Raw genomic sequence first — 17,255 nt, forward strand, 5'->3', positions numbered from 1 at the left:
GTGAGTGTACACGTCCCTGGGGTTCAGCTCTTAGAAAGTTGTTTGGTAGCTTTGGGCGCTGGTTAGCAGTACCCTGCCTGGGATTACCCGAGCGCGAGTCCTCTTATAGTAAACGCTCGGGACCCTGGGGAACCCCTGGGGGCGCGTGGGTTCGATGGATGTTACCCCAGAGTCCCTCCCCTCGCTTCCAGCGAGTTTGATGGTTGCTCTCACCCTTTGTCTCTGGGTGACTCTGTTTTGCCTCTGTCTGCTGCCTGTGGGGTCGGTGACACCTTCGACCCAGAGTCTTGCGAGTTTTGTTGCTCATTGTGGCTTGGTTACTCAGTTGTGCTGACTAAGCGGGTGCGGGCAGCAGGGGCTTTGAGCCTTGGTGGTGGCAACGCTCTTGTTTGCTCCCCGAGGGCCCCGGGGCTGCCTCGTTTTGGTTCGTGTTGGGACTTAGGGGTGCAGGTTGCTTAGGTTCCTTCCACGCCCCCTTGTCATTCCCCTGGATCCCCCTTTCCTGCCTACATCCGGTTCCTTACCATCTGTGGGTTCGGGGCGGGGTTTGGTGGTTTTGAGACAAGAGCAGTCTCGGGGAATTCCCCTTCCGGGGTAGTGACGTGGGCATTTGAGCCTATTCCTTCAGCCGTGTTGTAAGAGTCTGCCAGTGGGCTCCTGTGCTCCCTTCCTTAGTATTTTTGCGGCTGCCCCGGTTTTCAAGTACGGCCGGGGCTTTGGGGGGACGGCTCGGCCCCGGGGCCTGTCGTGTAGGTTCCCGGGGCTGGGGAGGGGCTGACTTGGGGGCTTTGGCCCTGTAGGACTCCATGGGTGGGTTTTTCTCCCCCTCTAGGCGGGGCTTGTGGTTACGCGGAGTGGGGGTTTTCCTCTCCACTCGTCGTACGTGTTGTTGGCCGTCGGCCCCTCTCAGGACTCGGTTCCTTGGCTGTTGAGTCGGTTGGTTCCGTCCTGTGGGTGGATGCTCCCCCCCCTTTTTGGGATGGTGTCTTCATGTTTCCCCATTCTTGGGGTTCTACGTGACTTCTGGCCTCGGGTGCGACTGTGCTTTTGTGTGCCTTCGGGACTGGTGTTTGCTTCTGTGTTCTTGAGGGTTCGGGAAGGTTTTCGCTACTTCCCGTATTATTGGAATGTCTGTCGGCTCCTAGTCCGGGTCGCCGTATTGGGCTACTTGTAGCCCAGTTGGGCTCCTTGTGGCCCGGTTTGGCTCCTTGTGGCCCGGTTGGGCTGCTCGTGGCCCGGTTGGGTTCCCTTTGGGCTCTTTGTCTTCGCTTCGTTGGCCGGTTTTCTTGTTACTGCTAACATTTTTTGGGTACTTTTCTAGTGCAGTAGTCCTGGTTGGTGCATTCCTGCAGAGCGGGTTGTGCGGTTCGTTCAGCGTGTCATGCGCATGCGCCGTGGAGTTTGTTTTGGTCTGAGTGGTGTGTTTCAGTGCTAATGTTTTGCGCCCTTTTTTCTCGGGTGCTTCGCCTTTCGCTCTTCTCCCTTGCTCCGGTATGTGTCCCTTCGTTCCGGGGGTGTCCTGGATTCCAGCTGTGGGGTGGACGCCGAGGTTTTCCCTGTGTCATGGGTGTGGGCCACCTCCTTCGCCTCTACCCTGCCCTCCAGCATGTCCGGCTCTGGCTTCTTCACCTGGCGGTGCTCCCAGGCATCCCTCTTAATTACTGTTGGCAGTGTTTTTCGAGTGTTTGACATCCAGCCTAAGAACTAGTGGTTGGATTGCCGGCACTGGGGCTTTGGGCTACCCCTTCCCCCTCCTGAGGAAGAGTGGTGTGGCACAGACAGTGGCGCTGCAACGTGATGACGTCATGCTAGGTTGCTAATTTTCGTTTGAGGAGTTCTGGCCACTCATTCGGCTTTCGGTAGCAATAGTTTCACCAGAATAGGGGGGTTTGTTTTGGGACGCCTACCTTTCTTGGGTGTCAGACTTGCTCGATGGCAGACAGAATGCTCCCAACCACATGGGAGTTTCAATTCAACCTGTCCTCTTAAAAATGTTGCTTTTGGCCGCTTGCTCGTATGGCCGAAAGTGTACGTAATTTGAAAATGAACAAAAAATGAAAATAAATTTGGGATTTTTTTTTTCAACAACAGTAAGTTAAGGGTCCTCTGATAGGTTAGGTGGGCAGGAAATTCTTTTAAAGTTCCAAAACGTTATGAAAAACGTTAATTGAAAGTTAACTCTTTTAACCTTACCAAGTAGGCCGGACAACTCAAACAGAAAACGGGACAGTACGTCACTTTTGGGAGTCGATTTCATTTCAAATAACGTCCAAATTTAGCCATAGTGCGCATACGAGCCAAAAGTGACGTTATTTTTATGAAGACGGGTTGTTCAATTGTCCATTGCTCTTCGCGCCTCTCTAAGGGGGTATAGGTTCTAGCTCGTGGTCCCCGCTAAGCATGAACTCCATGCACATGGACTGATGCCAGAAAGTTACACATATCCATTCAGCCTGGATAGCTCCAGGGAGCCTCCGGGACTCACCCAGAAAATGACATTTCATTACATTCAACCCCGGTTTTTTAGGTCCAAATAAATGCAATCAACCCAACAATCCCTTTGGCTCTATCATAGAAACTGTTTCCCAAGTTTGGTTTCCTGAAGTTTAACATTGGGGAGCAACTGAGGAGGGCCCTCTAGAAACAGACATTTCAATACATTCATTTTTAATTTTATTCTAACTAATTACTATTTTTTATTAACAGATTAACATAGAAGTTATAGATGTTGGTTTAGATGTGGCATCAATACTAGTTGATAAAATAAAAGTATGCCGCCGAGTCATCGCAGATACTAATATGGATGACCAGTTCTCTGTGGATGTGGTGAGTTATATTAATTTTTGCTCACTTTTAAACATATCTGATAGCTTGGTTGCTGCTGTAAATTTCCTCATCCTCCTAATGGTGGAGCTTTCCAAATTTGTACTCTTTATTTTATTTGTTGTATTTTGGGCTCATACCTACCAATTTAACCCTCTGTATTTCAGTTTAAAAAAAATTCCTGTTTCCAGCACTGCCTCCCTCATATACATCTACCCACAATCCTAACCTAAAACAGAAGGTTCCCTTAGTAGCTCCCTTGTGTTTATAAACTGGTGCTGCTAAGCCTAAGGATTGTACTTGGTCTTGCATGGAGACCCACACTATCCTACTAGGAGCCAGGCCAAGAATCTGTCTTTGGAGGATGGGTGCTTGGGGATAAAAAAAAAATCCAAAACTGAGGAAACCAATCATAAAGAGTAGATAAAACCAAACAAGATACTGCTGCAAAGAAAAATAGACTATGAGGAAACAAGGAAAACTATTGTTGCTACGTTTGTTGCTTTGAAAACTATTGTTGTTTGAAAACTATTGTTGCTACGTTGCTACGTTCTGGGAACGTTTGAGTGTTGATTTTACACCGGGTTTCCCGTTTTGTCTGTTTTGGGACTGGGCCCTTGGGTTTGGTCTCAGTGTCCCTGTCTGTTATGCTTGCTCCCACACCTTGTCCCTTGGTTTTCGGTCTGTTTTGACCGTTTCCTTGGGGGTTCTGTCTGGGGGCTGTGCTTTGCCTTTCTGTGGTGTATCTCCGCCGGCAAATGTGGTGGTTTGGGCTTCCCCTGGTTCGATTCTGAGTTCCTTTGGGTACTTTGGTTTTGTTCCGGAGGTTTCTAACTCTTGGGTCCCCTTTTTGAATTCAGGGGGCTTTGTTTCCTCGTGTGTGACCCGGTTCTGCCTTCTGGGGTTCCAGGTTCTTCCTGGCTTGCAGACTGATCATTTTGGGTCTTGGCACGTGTTGTGGTCATGCTGGGACTTTGGGGTTTTGTTGTCGAGTTGGGCCTTTTGATGAAGTTTTGTGCCTTTTTTGCCTAGGCAGCGTGGTGCTCTCTGCCCACTGGTCGAAAGCTTGTAATTTTCTTTTCACGTGTATGTGTGTGTGTACACATGTGCATGTACAAGTGTACACTGTGTGTGTGCACATATGTATGTGTATACGCACTTGTGTGTAACATACCTTGTGTGTGTATGTGTATATGTATAATATATATGTATATATGTGTATGTATACTTTTTCTTTCGGAAGGGGCTCTGTTCCCTTCTCTGTTGACGGGGCGCTGGGGGAGCAGCTTGCTCTGCTGACTCTCGCATGGTCCTGCAGTTAGTAGGCGCTTTTGGTTGTCTTCCGGCCTCTGGTGGCGGCGGTGGATGGCTTCTTCCCCTTTGGGGGGTTAAGGGCTGGCGGGGTTTTCTTCTTCCCCTGCGCTTCGTTATGTCATCTTAGTGGGTGCATTGGACGTGGTCGATCTGCCCCATCCTTCTGGGGTTCCCGTCTGCTCTATGCAGACATGGGCCTGTTGAATCTGCGGTTCTTCTGGACTTCTTTAGTCTGCTCCCTGGATCCTATGCCCTCATCAGAGGACTGTTGTCTCCTGTCTGGCTTCTGTTGGGGCCGGGTGCCTGGATGGTGGCCCCGGACCTCCAGGTCAATTCTTGGCACATTCCTCTCCAGTTTTCCGGGACTGGCACAGTTGGTGGTAGGGCTTCAGGCTTACCGCTTTTGTTGCCTTCCCTATTTTGTAATTGGCACTTGGTGTATTTATGCATCTTTACCAGATCTTGGTGCCCTGTCTGAGTCTGCTTGGGGTTCGGTGTCTAGCCTACCTCTATGACTGGCTGGTGTGGGGCTCCCAGTCGGTCCGCTTGTCTGCTCGCCAGGGTTGTGGTTCTTTCCAGATCGCCGGGTTTGGTTTCCTAGTGATCTGGAGGCTGTTCTATCTGTTTTCATCCTGGGTTCGGACCTGGCTGGGTCTTGTTTAGGGCTCTTGGGCCGCTCCTTATCTTTCCCTCGAGAAGTGTTGCTGCAGCTGTGGTCCCGCCTTCGGCTGTTCATGAGGGGGTCCCGGTTTCTTCGGCAGTTGCTCGAGCAGTTGTGCGGGAGTCTGAACTTCGACGTGCTGGTCTGCCCGCAGGGTCGGGTTTGGCTTCGGCATCTGTTTGGTTACTTCGGAGACTCCCCTTTCATCTTTCTTGCAATCGTTGGGTTTGTTCCTTCGGGGATCTTGTGTTGGTGCTGCGTCACCAGGTTCCTCTTTGGGGTTTTCTGGGTTCCATGCCTTGGCACCTTCCCTAGCCATCGCTCGATGTGTTCACAGATGGGTCATCTCTCGGCTGGGGCTTTGTGACCAGTGCTCACCAGGTCAGCCGGGGATGGTAGGATCTGTCCGTCCGTCGGGCTAACAGCACGGTTCAGGAGTTCGTGGCTGTCTGGTTTGCACTTCCGAGGGTTTGGGTCACTCGGTGCTCTACCTTACAGCTCCATTCGGACTGTTCTCTGGCAGTTCTTTGCTGGAAGCACAGGGATTTCTCTTAGGTGTTTGACCTATGAGGTTGATCGCTTAGAGTGGCTCATTTGCTGGATTCTTGGGGTTTGGCTAACCGTGAGGTTCATATCTGGGGTGTGTCCTGCATCCTGGCAGACAGCTGTCTCGGTTCATTCCTCTGTTCGCGGATTGGCCAGTCGTCGCCGACTCGTTTCGTTGGCTCTGCTGAACGTATGGACTCCTGGCCATGGACGTCTTCGAGTCGGCGTGGTCTAGGTGTCGCCCATTCTATGTGGCGCTGTTACCCGCCTGCAAGGCTTCACCATGGATGCCTTTCGGCAGGACTGGTCGAGGTGGGGGTACCTGTTCCTCTTCTCCTGGTCCAGCTGTTGCTTCGGGTTCTAATTCGGTTGGAGCCCATTCCCACGAGAGTAGTCCTTATGGTCCCTTGGTGGCCGGCCCAGCTTTATTTTCAGACACTGCTTGATAGGTGTCTGAACCCGGGGCGTTTTGTTGACGGTGTCCCACCTTTGAGCTTCGTCTTGCCGACAGTAAGAGGTTCCTGGTGTTTCTATGCACTTTTTCTTGCTCTTTGTAGGTTGTCTTCTCTTTTGCATCGGGTTGTCTTGTCCATTCTTGGGTTTTCAGGACTATAGTTTTTTTTGTTTCTTACTGTTGCCTCGTTTTGTAATTACCTAAGTGTAATTACCTAAGTGTAGTTACAGGATGAGAGCTACGCTCGTGGTGTCCCATCTTCCCAGCACTCTTTGTCATATAACGCTTTGAAACTACTGACGGTCTTGGCCTCCACCACCTTCTCACGTAACTTGTTCCAACCGTCTACCACTCTATTTGCTAAGGTGAATTTTCTTATACAGTATTTCTTCGGCATCTGTGTTTAGCTAGTTTAAATCTATGACCTCTTGTTCTTGAAGTTCCAAGTCTCAGGAAATCTTCCCTGTCGATTTTATCAATTCCTGTTAATATTTTGTACATAGTGATCATATCACCTCTTTTTCTTCTGTCTTCTAGTTTTGGCATATTTAATGCCTCTAACCTCTCTTTGTAGCTCTTGCCCTTCAGTTCTGGGAGCCACTTAGTAGCATGTCTTTGCACCTTTTCCAGTTTGTTGATGTGCTTCTTGAGATATGGGCACCACACAACCGCTGCATATTCTAGCTTTGGCCTAACAAAAGTCATGAACAATTTCTTTAATATATCGCCATCCATGTATTTAAATGCAATTCTGAAGTTAGAAAGCATAGCATAGGCTCCTTGCACTATATTCTGTATGTGGTCCTCAGGTGATAGTTTTCTATCTAGAACCACCCCTACATCTCTTTCTTTATCAGAATTCTTTAAAGATTTCTCACATAATATATAGGTTGTGTGGGGTCTATGTTCTCCTATTCCACATTCCATAACATGACATTTATTAACATTAAATTCCATTTGCCAAGTGGTGCTCCATATATTTATTTTGTCCAGGTCTTCTTGAAGGGCATGACAATCATCTAAATTTCTTATCCTTCCTATTATCTTAGCATCATCAGCAAACATGTTCATATAATTCTGTATACCAACTGGTAGATCATTTATGTACACAATAAACATCACTGGTGCAAGAACTGAACCCTGTGGTACTCCACTTGTGACATTTCTCCATTCCGATACATTGCCTCTGATTACTGCCCTCATTTTTCTATCAGTCAGAAAATTTTTCATCCATGTTAGAAGCTTACCTGTCACCCCTCCAATATTTTCCAGTTTCCAGAACAACCTCTTATGTGGAACTCTGTCAAAAGCCTTTTTTAGGTCCAGATAAATGCAGTCAACCCAACCATCTCTTTCCTGTAATATCTCTCTGGCTCGATCATAGAAACTGAGTAAATTCGATACACAAGATCTTCCAGATTGAAAACCATACTGTCTGTCTGATATTATATCATTTCTCTCCAGGTGTTCTACCCATTTAATTTTGATTAGTTTTTCCAATACTTTCACTATTACATTTGTCAATGATACAGGTCTATAATTGAGGGGGTCTTCCCTGCTGCCACTTTTGTAGATTGGAACTATGTTAGCCTGTTTCCACACGTCTGCTACGATTCCTGTACACAGGGATGCCTGAAAGATCAGGTGAAGTGGAATGCTGAGCTCAGATGCACATTCTCTCAGAACCCATGGTGAAACGCCATCTGGGCCAGCTGCTTTGTTCTTACTGAGCTCCTTAAGCATATTTTCCACTTCATCTCTAGACACCTCTATTCGCTCTATGTTGTTCTCTGGAATTCTTATTGTGTCTGGTTCTCTGAAGATTTCATTTTGTACAAACACACTTTGGAACTTTTCATTTAATGTTTCACACTTTTCCTTTTCATTTTCCGTGAATCTGTTTCCCATTTTCAACCTCTGGATATTATTCTTTACCTGCAATTTGTTGTTTATGAATTTGTAGAATAGGCCCGGTTCTGTTTTACATTTATCCGCTACCCCCTTTTCAAAATTTCTTTCTGCCTCTCTCCTTACTGCCGTATAGTTGTTTCTCGCATCTTTGTATCGTTGGTATGTTTGGGGGTTTGGCCTCTTCCTATACTGATTCCATTTTTGTGTCTTTTGGTCTCTTGCCCTCTCACAATTTCTGTCGAACCAATCCTGTTTTCTGGCCCTGCATCTCTGTTTTGGTATGAATGTTTGTGTGCCTTCCTCGTATATTTGTAAAAATTTGGCATACATTTCATTTACTTCCCTGCCTAGCAACAATTCTGTCCAATCATTAAAAAAATTTTGAAGTTCCCCATAGTATCCTCTCCTTAAATCGAGTTTATCAACTGTTTCAATGTCCCCATTTTCTTCTAGATGATATCTTAAAGCATAATCAATGTCTAACAGGACGTGATCACTCTTTCCCAAGGGAGGAAGGTACTGGATGTCAAATATCTCTTCTTCTTTCCTGGTGAATACTAGATCCAGTACTGACGGTACATCTCCTTCCCTCATTCTTGTGGCCTGCTTTATGTGTTGATACAAGAATGTCTCCAGAATGAGGTTCACAAATCTGCATGTCCAAAAGTCCTCCGTTCTTGCTTCATAGGCCTCCCAGTCTATTGCTTTAAAGTTGAAGTCCCCCAGTATCAACAGTCGTGATTTATCTTTATCTGCTTGTGCAATAATATCTTTCATGACCATTATGAGGCCCTCTCGTTTGTCATCCAGTTCTTCCTTTGTCCATGTGTTGCTTGCTGTGGGCTGTAGGCATTTAAAATTACCAGCTTATCATCCTGATTCCAGACCTGCAATGCCATTATGTCAATATCTCGAGGGTTTTCAAATATTAACTCTCTTACCTTCAGGTGTTTTTTCACCAGTACAGCCACTCCTCCTCCCTTCCTAGTTTTCCTGTCACGTCTCCAAACTGAATAGCCTCTTGGGAATATTGCTTCATTTATTATATTTCCTTCAAGTTTCGTCTCTGATAATGCGACAATATCTGGGACCCTAAGCTGGATTATATCTTGCAACTCCAAAGTTTTTGACCTCACTCCATCTATGTTGGTATATACAATTTTCAGGAACATGTTCCCTTTTCCTTTGCTCTTTACTCCCCCTTCCACTACTGATCTTGTTGCTTTGTTTTTATGTACCATTTCACAAGCTTTCCAGTCCCTGTCACTTTGTAAAAAAAAAGAATTTCTGTCTTCTTCATTTCTATCCCCATTTAGACGTTTTGCCTCATTAGGTTCATTTTCAGCTTTTCTCTGTCTTTCTTGGAGAGGTCTTGTCTTATTGACCAAAGTTTGCAAACCTCATCACTCTGCAATTTCCTGGCATTTCTTAGCACTTCCATCATGTTTTTTCACTCCATTAAACGTCACCCTTAACCCTTAAACTGCGCATGGCGTAAATATACGCCCTGAGTAACATGTCCCATGGTGCGCATGGCGTATATATACGCCATAGGGTGCCAGGCCTGATTCAAATGGCCCGCGGCTACACGGGGTTCACAGTAGCTTCCTCAGGGCTCTTGTAAACAGATGCCATTTAAAAAAAAAATCGTGGGCAATATTCTCAGGTGTGAGAGGCACAGTACTGTTGGAGCAACCAAGGCCGGCGCACGCAGCATGAGCGAACAGCATTGATGTTCAGCTTGTGACCACAGCATCGCCGAAAAATGTCAAAATAAATATATAATTTTTATTATTTAGCGATGACAATATTACAGATGACCAATGACTGTGATATAAATAACCAGGGTTGTGATAATAGCAGGATTGTTGTAATAATTAGCGCTGTGGGAGGAGTGATGCTGAGAGTCGGAGGGAGACAGCATCGTTTACTGACTGTGTGGCCACCTGTTATTGTTTGCGTTCACCATACCAGGTCAGTGGTTCTCTATGGTGAACACAAATGTAGATTACATATATAATGTGTGTATTAGTGTAATAACAGCAAAAGGATTATGCTGGGAGGAGCCATATGGGTGATGGAGGTGACGTCGTCTGCACGATTTGTCTAGCTGTTTAGAGGGTGGCTACTATGCTCTTTGGGCGCACTACAAGCTTAGGTGTACAGTTAGGGTGCATAAAACATGTAGATACTTATATATAATATGTGTATATAGGGTAATAACACTGCAAAAGGTATTGTTGGGGGAGAAAGTTTAGTGCGTGTGACCTTGAAAGAGTGAAGGAGCCGCCAGCCGCCATCTGTGTATAGCGACGACTCTTAGTGCCTGAACTAACTATATCAGCTTAGCTGTACAGTTGTGGTGAACAAAATATACACATACTTATATATAACGTCTGTATATAGTGTAATAACACCACAACTGGTATTGTTGGGGGAGAAAGTTTAGTGCGTGTGTTGAGGGAGTGGCAGCGAGTGGCTGGCTGGTGTGTGGCGGTAACTCCTCGTTGCTTTTCGACTCTCAATACCAACTTAGTGGTTCGTTATGGTGACCAAAACATGCCAATACTTATATATAACCTGTGTATAGAGTGTAATAGCAGCAAAACTATTTGTTTATAGTTTTATAAACATAATAATTGAATCACTAATATGCACATCATACTTTTGAGTATAGCGATTATTAACCACTTTTATTATATAAATATATTACAATACACACTATTGAATAATATTACTGCAAAGAAACTAAGAAAAAATCAATCGGAGACATTGAAACAATTAGGTAATAATATCTTTGTGGCAACTCCCATCTGTCAACGCGGGTGAGGCTGACCGGGTCTGACGACCGCTCTGTCAACGCCCACTTTTTGCCAGACTTCCTCGGTCAATTGCGCCCAAAATATGTCACCTACGATTTTTTTTTTATTTTTTCCGTGCTCAGGGGACACAAATTAACATGTTTAGAAGACGAAAAAAAAATTTTGAATTTTTTATTTTCTTGCGCACGGGGGTGTAAATGTCCCAAGGACCCCTGAGCAGTGTAAGGGTTAAGGGGCGGTTCTTTTCTTTCTCATATTTTCCTATTCTTCTAAAATCACTGACATTTTCCTTTGAGCCTTCTCCTAAACCTACTATTTTCTCTATGATTTTCATCTCTTCTGCTGCTCTGTCCACCCTAGATGAAATTTCCTTCTCTAAACATCCAAAAATGATTATGGACTAAGTTCTATGTGCAGTGTTTTGTACCAGTTTACTGTTGTAACCAGTTCTTTCCTAATTGCTTGCCTAATTTCTGCTTCTTGTTGGTCATTTCTGGTTTTGACTTCCGAACACACTTCTTTTATAGTCTCTTTCTCTTTTACAACTTGAGCATATGTCGCTTTTATTTCTTCTTTATACTTTTCTAGTTCTTTATTCACCTCCTCTATGTGAGTTGTCAGTGAAGTTTCCAGTTGGAGATCCTTACCTAACTCTATGTTAGCCCTTAGGCTTGCTTGGAGTTGTTCACCATATGAGTCTATCTTCTTGTTTATTTCTTCAAAGTCACCACACTTCACTTTCCATGCCTCATTTTCTTTCACTAGTTCCTTGATTTGCTCCTCCTGATTTGTTACCTTGTCTGTTAATGCAGTAATAATCTTACCTTGTTGAAGCATACTCCCTTTTAGAGTGCAAAGCTCACTCCAAAGAGCTCCATTGTCCTCTTCCAATTTAAGCACTTTTTCTTCATACTTTTTTTGCATATCCTCAATTTTCTCTAACCTGCCAAGAACTCCTCCTTTCCTTATATCTTGTGGTGAAAATCCTTTGAAACCATCATCTGTTGGTGGGTCTACATTCTCAGTGGCGGCGGCGGCCATCTTTGTTCTTGTTCTAGAACCAAAACAAACTTTTCCAACTTGGCTATTTTCACTCACTTTAACTTGTTTATTGTATTTTATTTACTTTTACACTTCCCTGAACCTTTATGTAACCTGGGACACCACTGTAGCCCTCAACCTGTTCCCAATACTTAGGTAATTTGATATTTCCAGGAGCTTGCTGCGGTGTGACTCCTGCCTCCTCCAGCTCAACAACAGTGTCCAACAGTTGTGCAGCACTGGCGGAGCCTCTCCGGCTTGCGTTCGGGGTGGACATCACATCTGCCCCGTTTTGTACGCTTTCTTGTGTTTTGTTTCACCTCCAGCCTGCTCATGCGTCGCCTGAGCTGTCCTGGTCCATGATCGGAGTGCCTTCTTATCTTCTCAGTTTGTGGTAGCCCCTTTGGTTCAGGTTTCTGCTCTTTGGCACTGGTGGTAGGTTTGTATGTTTGCAGCCTTTCTCCATCCTTCTGGCGACAGTTGAGACGGCTGCTTTCCGGAGGGGTTCTTGGGTTATTGATGCTTGATTGGTTCGGCCGGGGGTGCGTCCTGTGTTGTCCGGTTGCGTTTTTTTTCCGTTATCTGCGTACTGTGTCTGGGGATGCGCTTTGGGTTGATCCGGTTCCCCTTGTTCCCTGTTTCAGGGCTCGGGGCTCGCAGGTTCTCCGCAGAGTTTTTAAGTCTTCCAGCCTGCAGTCTGTCCTTGCGCCCGTGCTGTTCGGAAGTTTGCAGCTTTTGCTGCTGTGTTGGTGGCGTCTAGGGCTCATTTCGGATGCAGGGATTTGAGGTTCGCACAGGTTCCTGGCCGCCCATTCTTTATGCGCGTCTGCTCCTGTGCGTTCTTGTTGCCTTGGGTCGCAGGTTGCAGCCTGTTGTCTTGTCTTCACGTTGTGGAGTTTGAGGCGGCCGCCTCCCGGGTCATCCCTTTCTTTTCCTTCTCTTTGGGTTTGAAGCTCCAGGGAGCCGTAGGGGCTTCCCCACAGAAAACCAGCGTTGAATGTAATGAAACGCCATTTTCTGGGTGAGCCCCGGAGGGTCCCTGGCAACCCTCCCTCCCATAGGTCGGCAGTTTTTTCGCGTTGGTTGAAGCTTAGCTTCCGAACTGATGATAGGCAGCCGGCACGGTAGGTCCGGGGCTCCCCCCTCCACCTCTCGGGGCGGGGAGGGCTGTGCAGACAATCGGCATGGCAGTAAAGTATGATGTTTGCTTGTTTCCTTGGGATTCTAGGGAGTTTCTACCTCTGTTCGGTTTTTTGTTTTAGTTTTTTTACCATGTGGGGTTTGTTTTGTTATGCCTACCTTTCTGGGTGCCTAACCCTGGTCGATGGCAGATAAGGAAAACCCAAAGCACAAGGGGGTTTCCAGGGCCATTGCTCCGTGAAACCTCTCTGAAAGGGCCAGGTTCTGGCGCTGGTCCCTGGTAGGTCTTAACTATTTAGCTTATGTCCCGTTCTAATATAACATACATTTGCCCGATTAGCTCCAGGGAGCCTCCGGGGCTCACCCAGAAAATGGCGTTTCATTACATTCAACGCTGGTTTTTTTCTCTCGAGTCCTAGCCAAGGACACGACTCGCATCCACTCTAAAAGTATTTGTATAAAATTAATTTTTTATCCGATTGACTTCGGGATAGTTTCAAAATAAGCCCCTTTAAAGTGCGCACAATTTGATACCAAAATGAGAGATGTAACACGAAACTTGATGTCAGAACTCTTAAAAGATCATAAATACGTTCTGGTCAAAATTTTAAAATGTTTGTTAAAATTCTATTTATTGTGCTATTATTTTGGGACTAGTTTTAAAATGCACGCCTTTACATTGCGAACAATTTGATACCAAAATGAAAGATGTAACACAAAAATTTATGTTATCAAACTGAACGAGTATTCACATTAGGTTGCGGTGTCCCAATTGGTGCTCGATTTTTGGGTAACTTTAGGCTTTCCTGCGGGGGAGTCACGCTAGGCTTTTGGACATTATATGCATATACACCTGCAGGGAAGTTAATTGCGAACATAATGATACCAAAACGAATGACGTAGCACGAGAATTAAGGTGAGAAAACTGAAACGAGTATACACATTTCAGTGTCGCCGCGCGCTTGCCCGCACGCTCGCCCACACGCAGGGGGCATGACCTTAAAGTGTGCGGCACGCGATAGTGTTAAGTGTACATTACTACTGTACAGTATTAATCATTAACATGTTTCATTGTTTCATGTTTATTAGTTAAACATTCATTTCTGTGGGTAGACTCGTCAGCTCCCTGAAGCTATTTGAACTGATGTGTGCTATATTAGTTTGGGGTCATCAGTCACAGGAGTTTTTATGCCTACCGGGAACCACAAGCCAGAACTTGGCCCCCTCAGAGAGGCGCAGGGAACAATGGCCTATAAGTACTTTACATTTAAAGATGTCATAATTGCCATCTAACGGGGAAGGATCTAGAAGGGTAGGCAAATAAAATCAGACCAGTGTCTGGTTAACCTGTACAATCTGCATCCCAAAACATGGAAATAACTCCCCTAAAAAAATGCCAAACAAGCAACCCTTCATGTGACTAGCACTTGCGCCCTGTAGGGGGAAGGAAGGGGGAAAACCAGCTCACCACTCCAGTTCTTGAGCTGATGTGCTGGTGGTCACTTCATTTACCTCCGTCCTTAAGTTCCTGTTCTGGATTTTTGCCCTGTGTGGCTGTTCCAGCCGTGTGTTGGTATGGTGGCCAGGGGCCAGATTCACGAAGCTGTTATGCAAGCACTTGCGAACCTGTACATCTTTTCTCAATCTTTGTCGGCTTTGTTTACAATTATTAAACAGTTTATGAGCTCCGAAGCACCAGGAGGCTGTTTACAACAATAACAACAGTTGATTGGCAAGTTCTCATGCTTGTAAACTGTTTAATAAATGTAACCAAAGCCGTCAAAGATTGAGGAAAGACGTACAGGTTCATAAGTACTTGTGTAACTGCTTCATGAATCTGGCCCCAGGTGTCTTAAAGTACAGAACCAGCATGCACTTAGGGTGACCTTTCCTAGGTGCTCCATGAGTACTGCCGTTGCATGTCAGGGTTATCTTCCCTGGGGCATTCGGGAATCATTCGGAAATTGGAGTGTGTTATTGCTGGGTGGGGCACACTGCGGCTAGTGCAGCTAGCTTTACTTCAACACAGTGGTGATGTTTTTATCTGCCCGCCAGTTTGTTTGTTTGTCTTTGGGGGGGGGGGTTTCATTTTCTTTACATTCACTGGCGTTCTCACCTTGTTAGACAGAGGTAGTCTGCTTAGCTCCTTATTAGGCAAGCCTAGGTTGTGTTCGTAGTCCTCTGTTTCCCCTCAGGTTTCATAGCTGCTACTGGTAGTCAGTTTGCCTGTTACCTGACAGGGTTTTACTGGCTTAGCTGGCTCCAGTGCCTGGACTTGCCATAGGGCTAATTCACCCTACGGGCCCTGGAAAACCCCTGTGGGCTCAGTTGTAAAATAGCTACTACTTCTGAGCCCACTCTTGCCTTGTGTGAAGTCGAAGGTTGTTCATTGCCCCTGCCTCAGGGGAAACGATCATCCGTACTGCCTGCGTCATGCTGCCTGTTGGGCCGGGGACACCTATGACCCAGAGTCTTGCAAGCCTTGTTTCCTGCTTGTACTTTACTCATTCTTTGTCTGTTGATCTTAAGGATCAGGCAGTGGCTGCAATGCATGCTCGATTCCCATGACAGCAATGGGCCAGGTTGGTTGCCTGGTTTGAGGCCCTGGAGCTGCCCTGCTTGAGTTTTAGGGACCAGGATTTTGGGGCGTTGGTCAATTCGACCTTAAGAAGGTCAAATTGAAGCACCTGCATCCTTCTCAGCTGGGCATGCTCCTTTTTTCCCTGATTCCGGCTCCCGAATGTCTAAGGGTTTCAGAGTCAGGGCAGGGTTTAGCTCAGGATGAGACTCGGGTGGCTTCAGGGGTTGCCCCATCCGATTTGGGCATGGAGGTGGTCGAGTCCGATTTTCCCGCCGATGCTGCTGGGTCAACCCAGCAGACTCCCTTCTTGGAAGCTTTTCCCCCCGGACACTGCCTTTTCTTCGGGGGTGATGGGCGTGGAAGAGGGCTCGACCCCAGGGCCTATGTCGGGTTCCTGGGGCTCGGGGGAAGTCTGCTTAGGGAGCTTGGGCTCCTTTTGCACCTGCTTGAGCCCTTGTGCCTTCTGGGCATGGGTTTTTGCTGCAGGGGAAGAGTTTTTTTATCCCCTCCTTCCCTTTCTGAATTAGTTTTACCCCATTTACCGGCATGATTTATGCCGCTTCTGTCTGGCACATCCATCCTTTGCTTAGATGTTGTCTTAAAAAAACAAATTATTATTAATATAACGACTTTTTCATTTGATTTATCATACATTTATTGCACTTTAACCCTTCCATTGCTCAGGGGTCCTCAGGACATTTACACCCCTGTGCTCAAGAAAAAAAAATTCAAAAAAATTATTTTGTCTTCTTAAAATGTAAATTTGTGTTCCCTGAGCATGGGAAAAAAAATCATAGGTGACATATTTTGGGCGCAATTGACCGAGGAAGTCTGGCAAAAAGTGGGCGTTGACAGAGTGGTCGTCAAAGCCGGTCAGCATTACCCGCGCTGACAGATGGGAGTTGCCACAAAGATATTATCACTTAATTATTTCTATGTCTCTGATTGATTTTCTCTCAGTTTTTTGCAGTAATATTATTCAATAGTGTGTATTGTAATATATTTATATAATAAAAGTGGTGAATAATCGCTATACTCAAAAGTAGGATGTGCATATTAGTGATTCAATTATTATGTTTATAAAACAATAAACAAATAGTTTTGCTGCTATTACACTCTATACACAGGTTATATATAAGTATCTGCATGTTTTGTTCACCATAACGAACCACTAAGTTGGTTTTGAGAGTCGAAAAGCAACGAGGAGTGACTGCCACACACCATCAACCATTCATTGCCACTCTCTCAACAACACCTCACTCGCCGACTTTTTCCTCCCACCATCCTGTTTTATATTTTATTCACAATATACAGACGTTATATATAAGAAACTACATGTTTTGTTCACCACAAGTGTACAACTAAGCTGATATAGTTAGTTCAGGCACTAAGAGCCGTCGCTATACACACAGTTGGCGGTTCCCTCACTCATTCAAGGTCACACCCACTAAACTTTCTCCCCCAACAATACTGTTTGCAGTGTTATTACACTATATACACATATTATATATAAGTATCTACATGTTGTATGCACCGTAACTGTACACCTAAGCTTGTAGAGTGCCCAAAGAGCATAGTGGCCACCATCTGCACAGCCAGACAAATCATGCAGACGACGTCACCTCCGTCACCCAAATTGCTCCTCCCAGCATAATCCTTTTGCTGTTATTACACTAATACACACATCATATATAAGTATCTACATTTGTGTTCACCATAGAGAACCACTGAGCTGGTATGGTGAATGCAGACAATAACAGGTGACCACACATTCAGTAAACGATGCTATCTCCCTCCGTCCCTCAGCATCACTCCTCCCACAGCGCTAATTATTACAACAATCCTGCTATTATCACAACACTGGTTATTTATATCACAGTCAGGGGTCATCTGTAATATTGTCATCGCTAAATAATAGCAATTATATATTTATTTTGACATTTTTCGGCGATGCTGTGGTCA

At 45.6% G+C, this 17,255-nt stretch overlaps 1 protein-coding gene across 2 annotated transcripts in view; it reads left to right on the forward strand.

The window, feature by feature from the left end:
- LOC123755724 (RING finger protein 17) overlaps nucleotides 1–17,255 on the forward strand; it is a 928,112-nt gene that overhangs the window by 836,912 nt on the left and 73,945 nt on the right. For both annotated transcript variants that reach the window (XM_045738465.2, XM_069300037.1), the window contains one exon: nucleotides 2,707–2,826. In XM_045738465.2, the coding sequence (XP_045594421.2) occupies nucleotides 2,707–2,826 (120 nt within the window). The remainder of the gene's footprint in view (nucleotides 1–2,706; nucleotides 2,827–17,255) is intronic.

The sequence above is a fragment of the Procambarus clarkii genome, chromosome 43 (genome assembly GCF_040958095.1).
Source record: "Procambarus clarkii isolate CNS0578487 chromosome 43, FALCON_Pclarkii_2.0, whole genome shotgun sequence".
Classification (NCBI taxonomy): domain Eukaryota; kingdom Metazoa; phylum Arthropoda; class Malacostraca; order Decapoda; family Cambaridae; genus Procambarus; species Procambarus clarkii.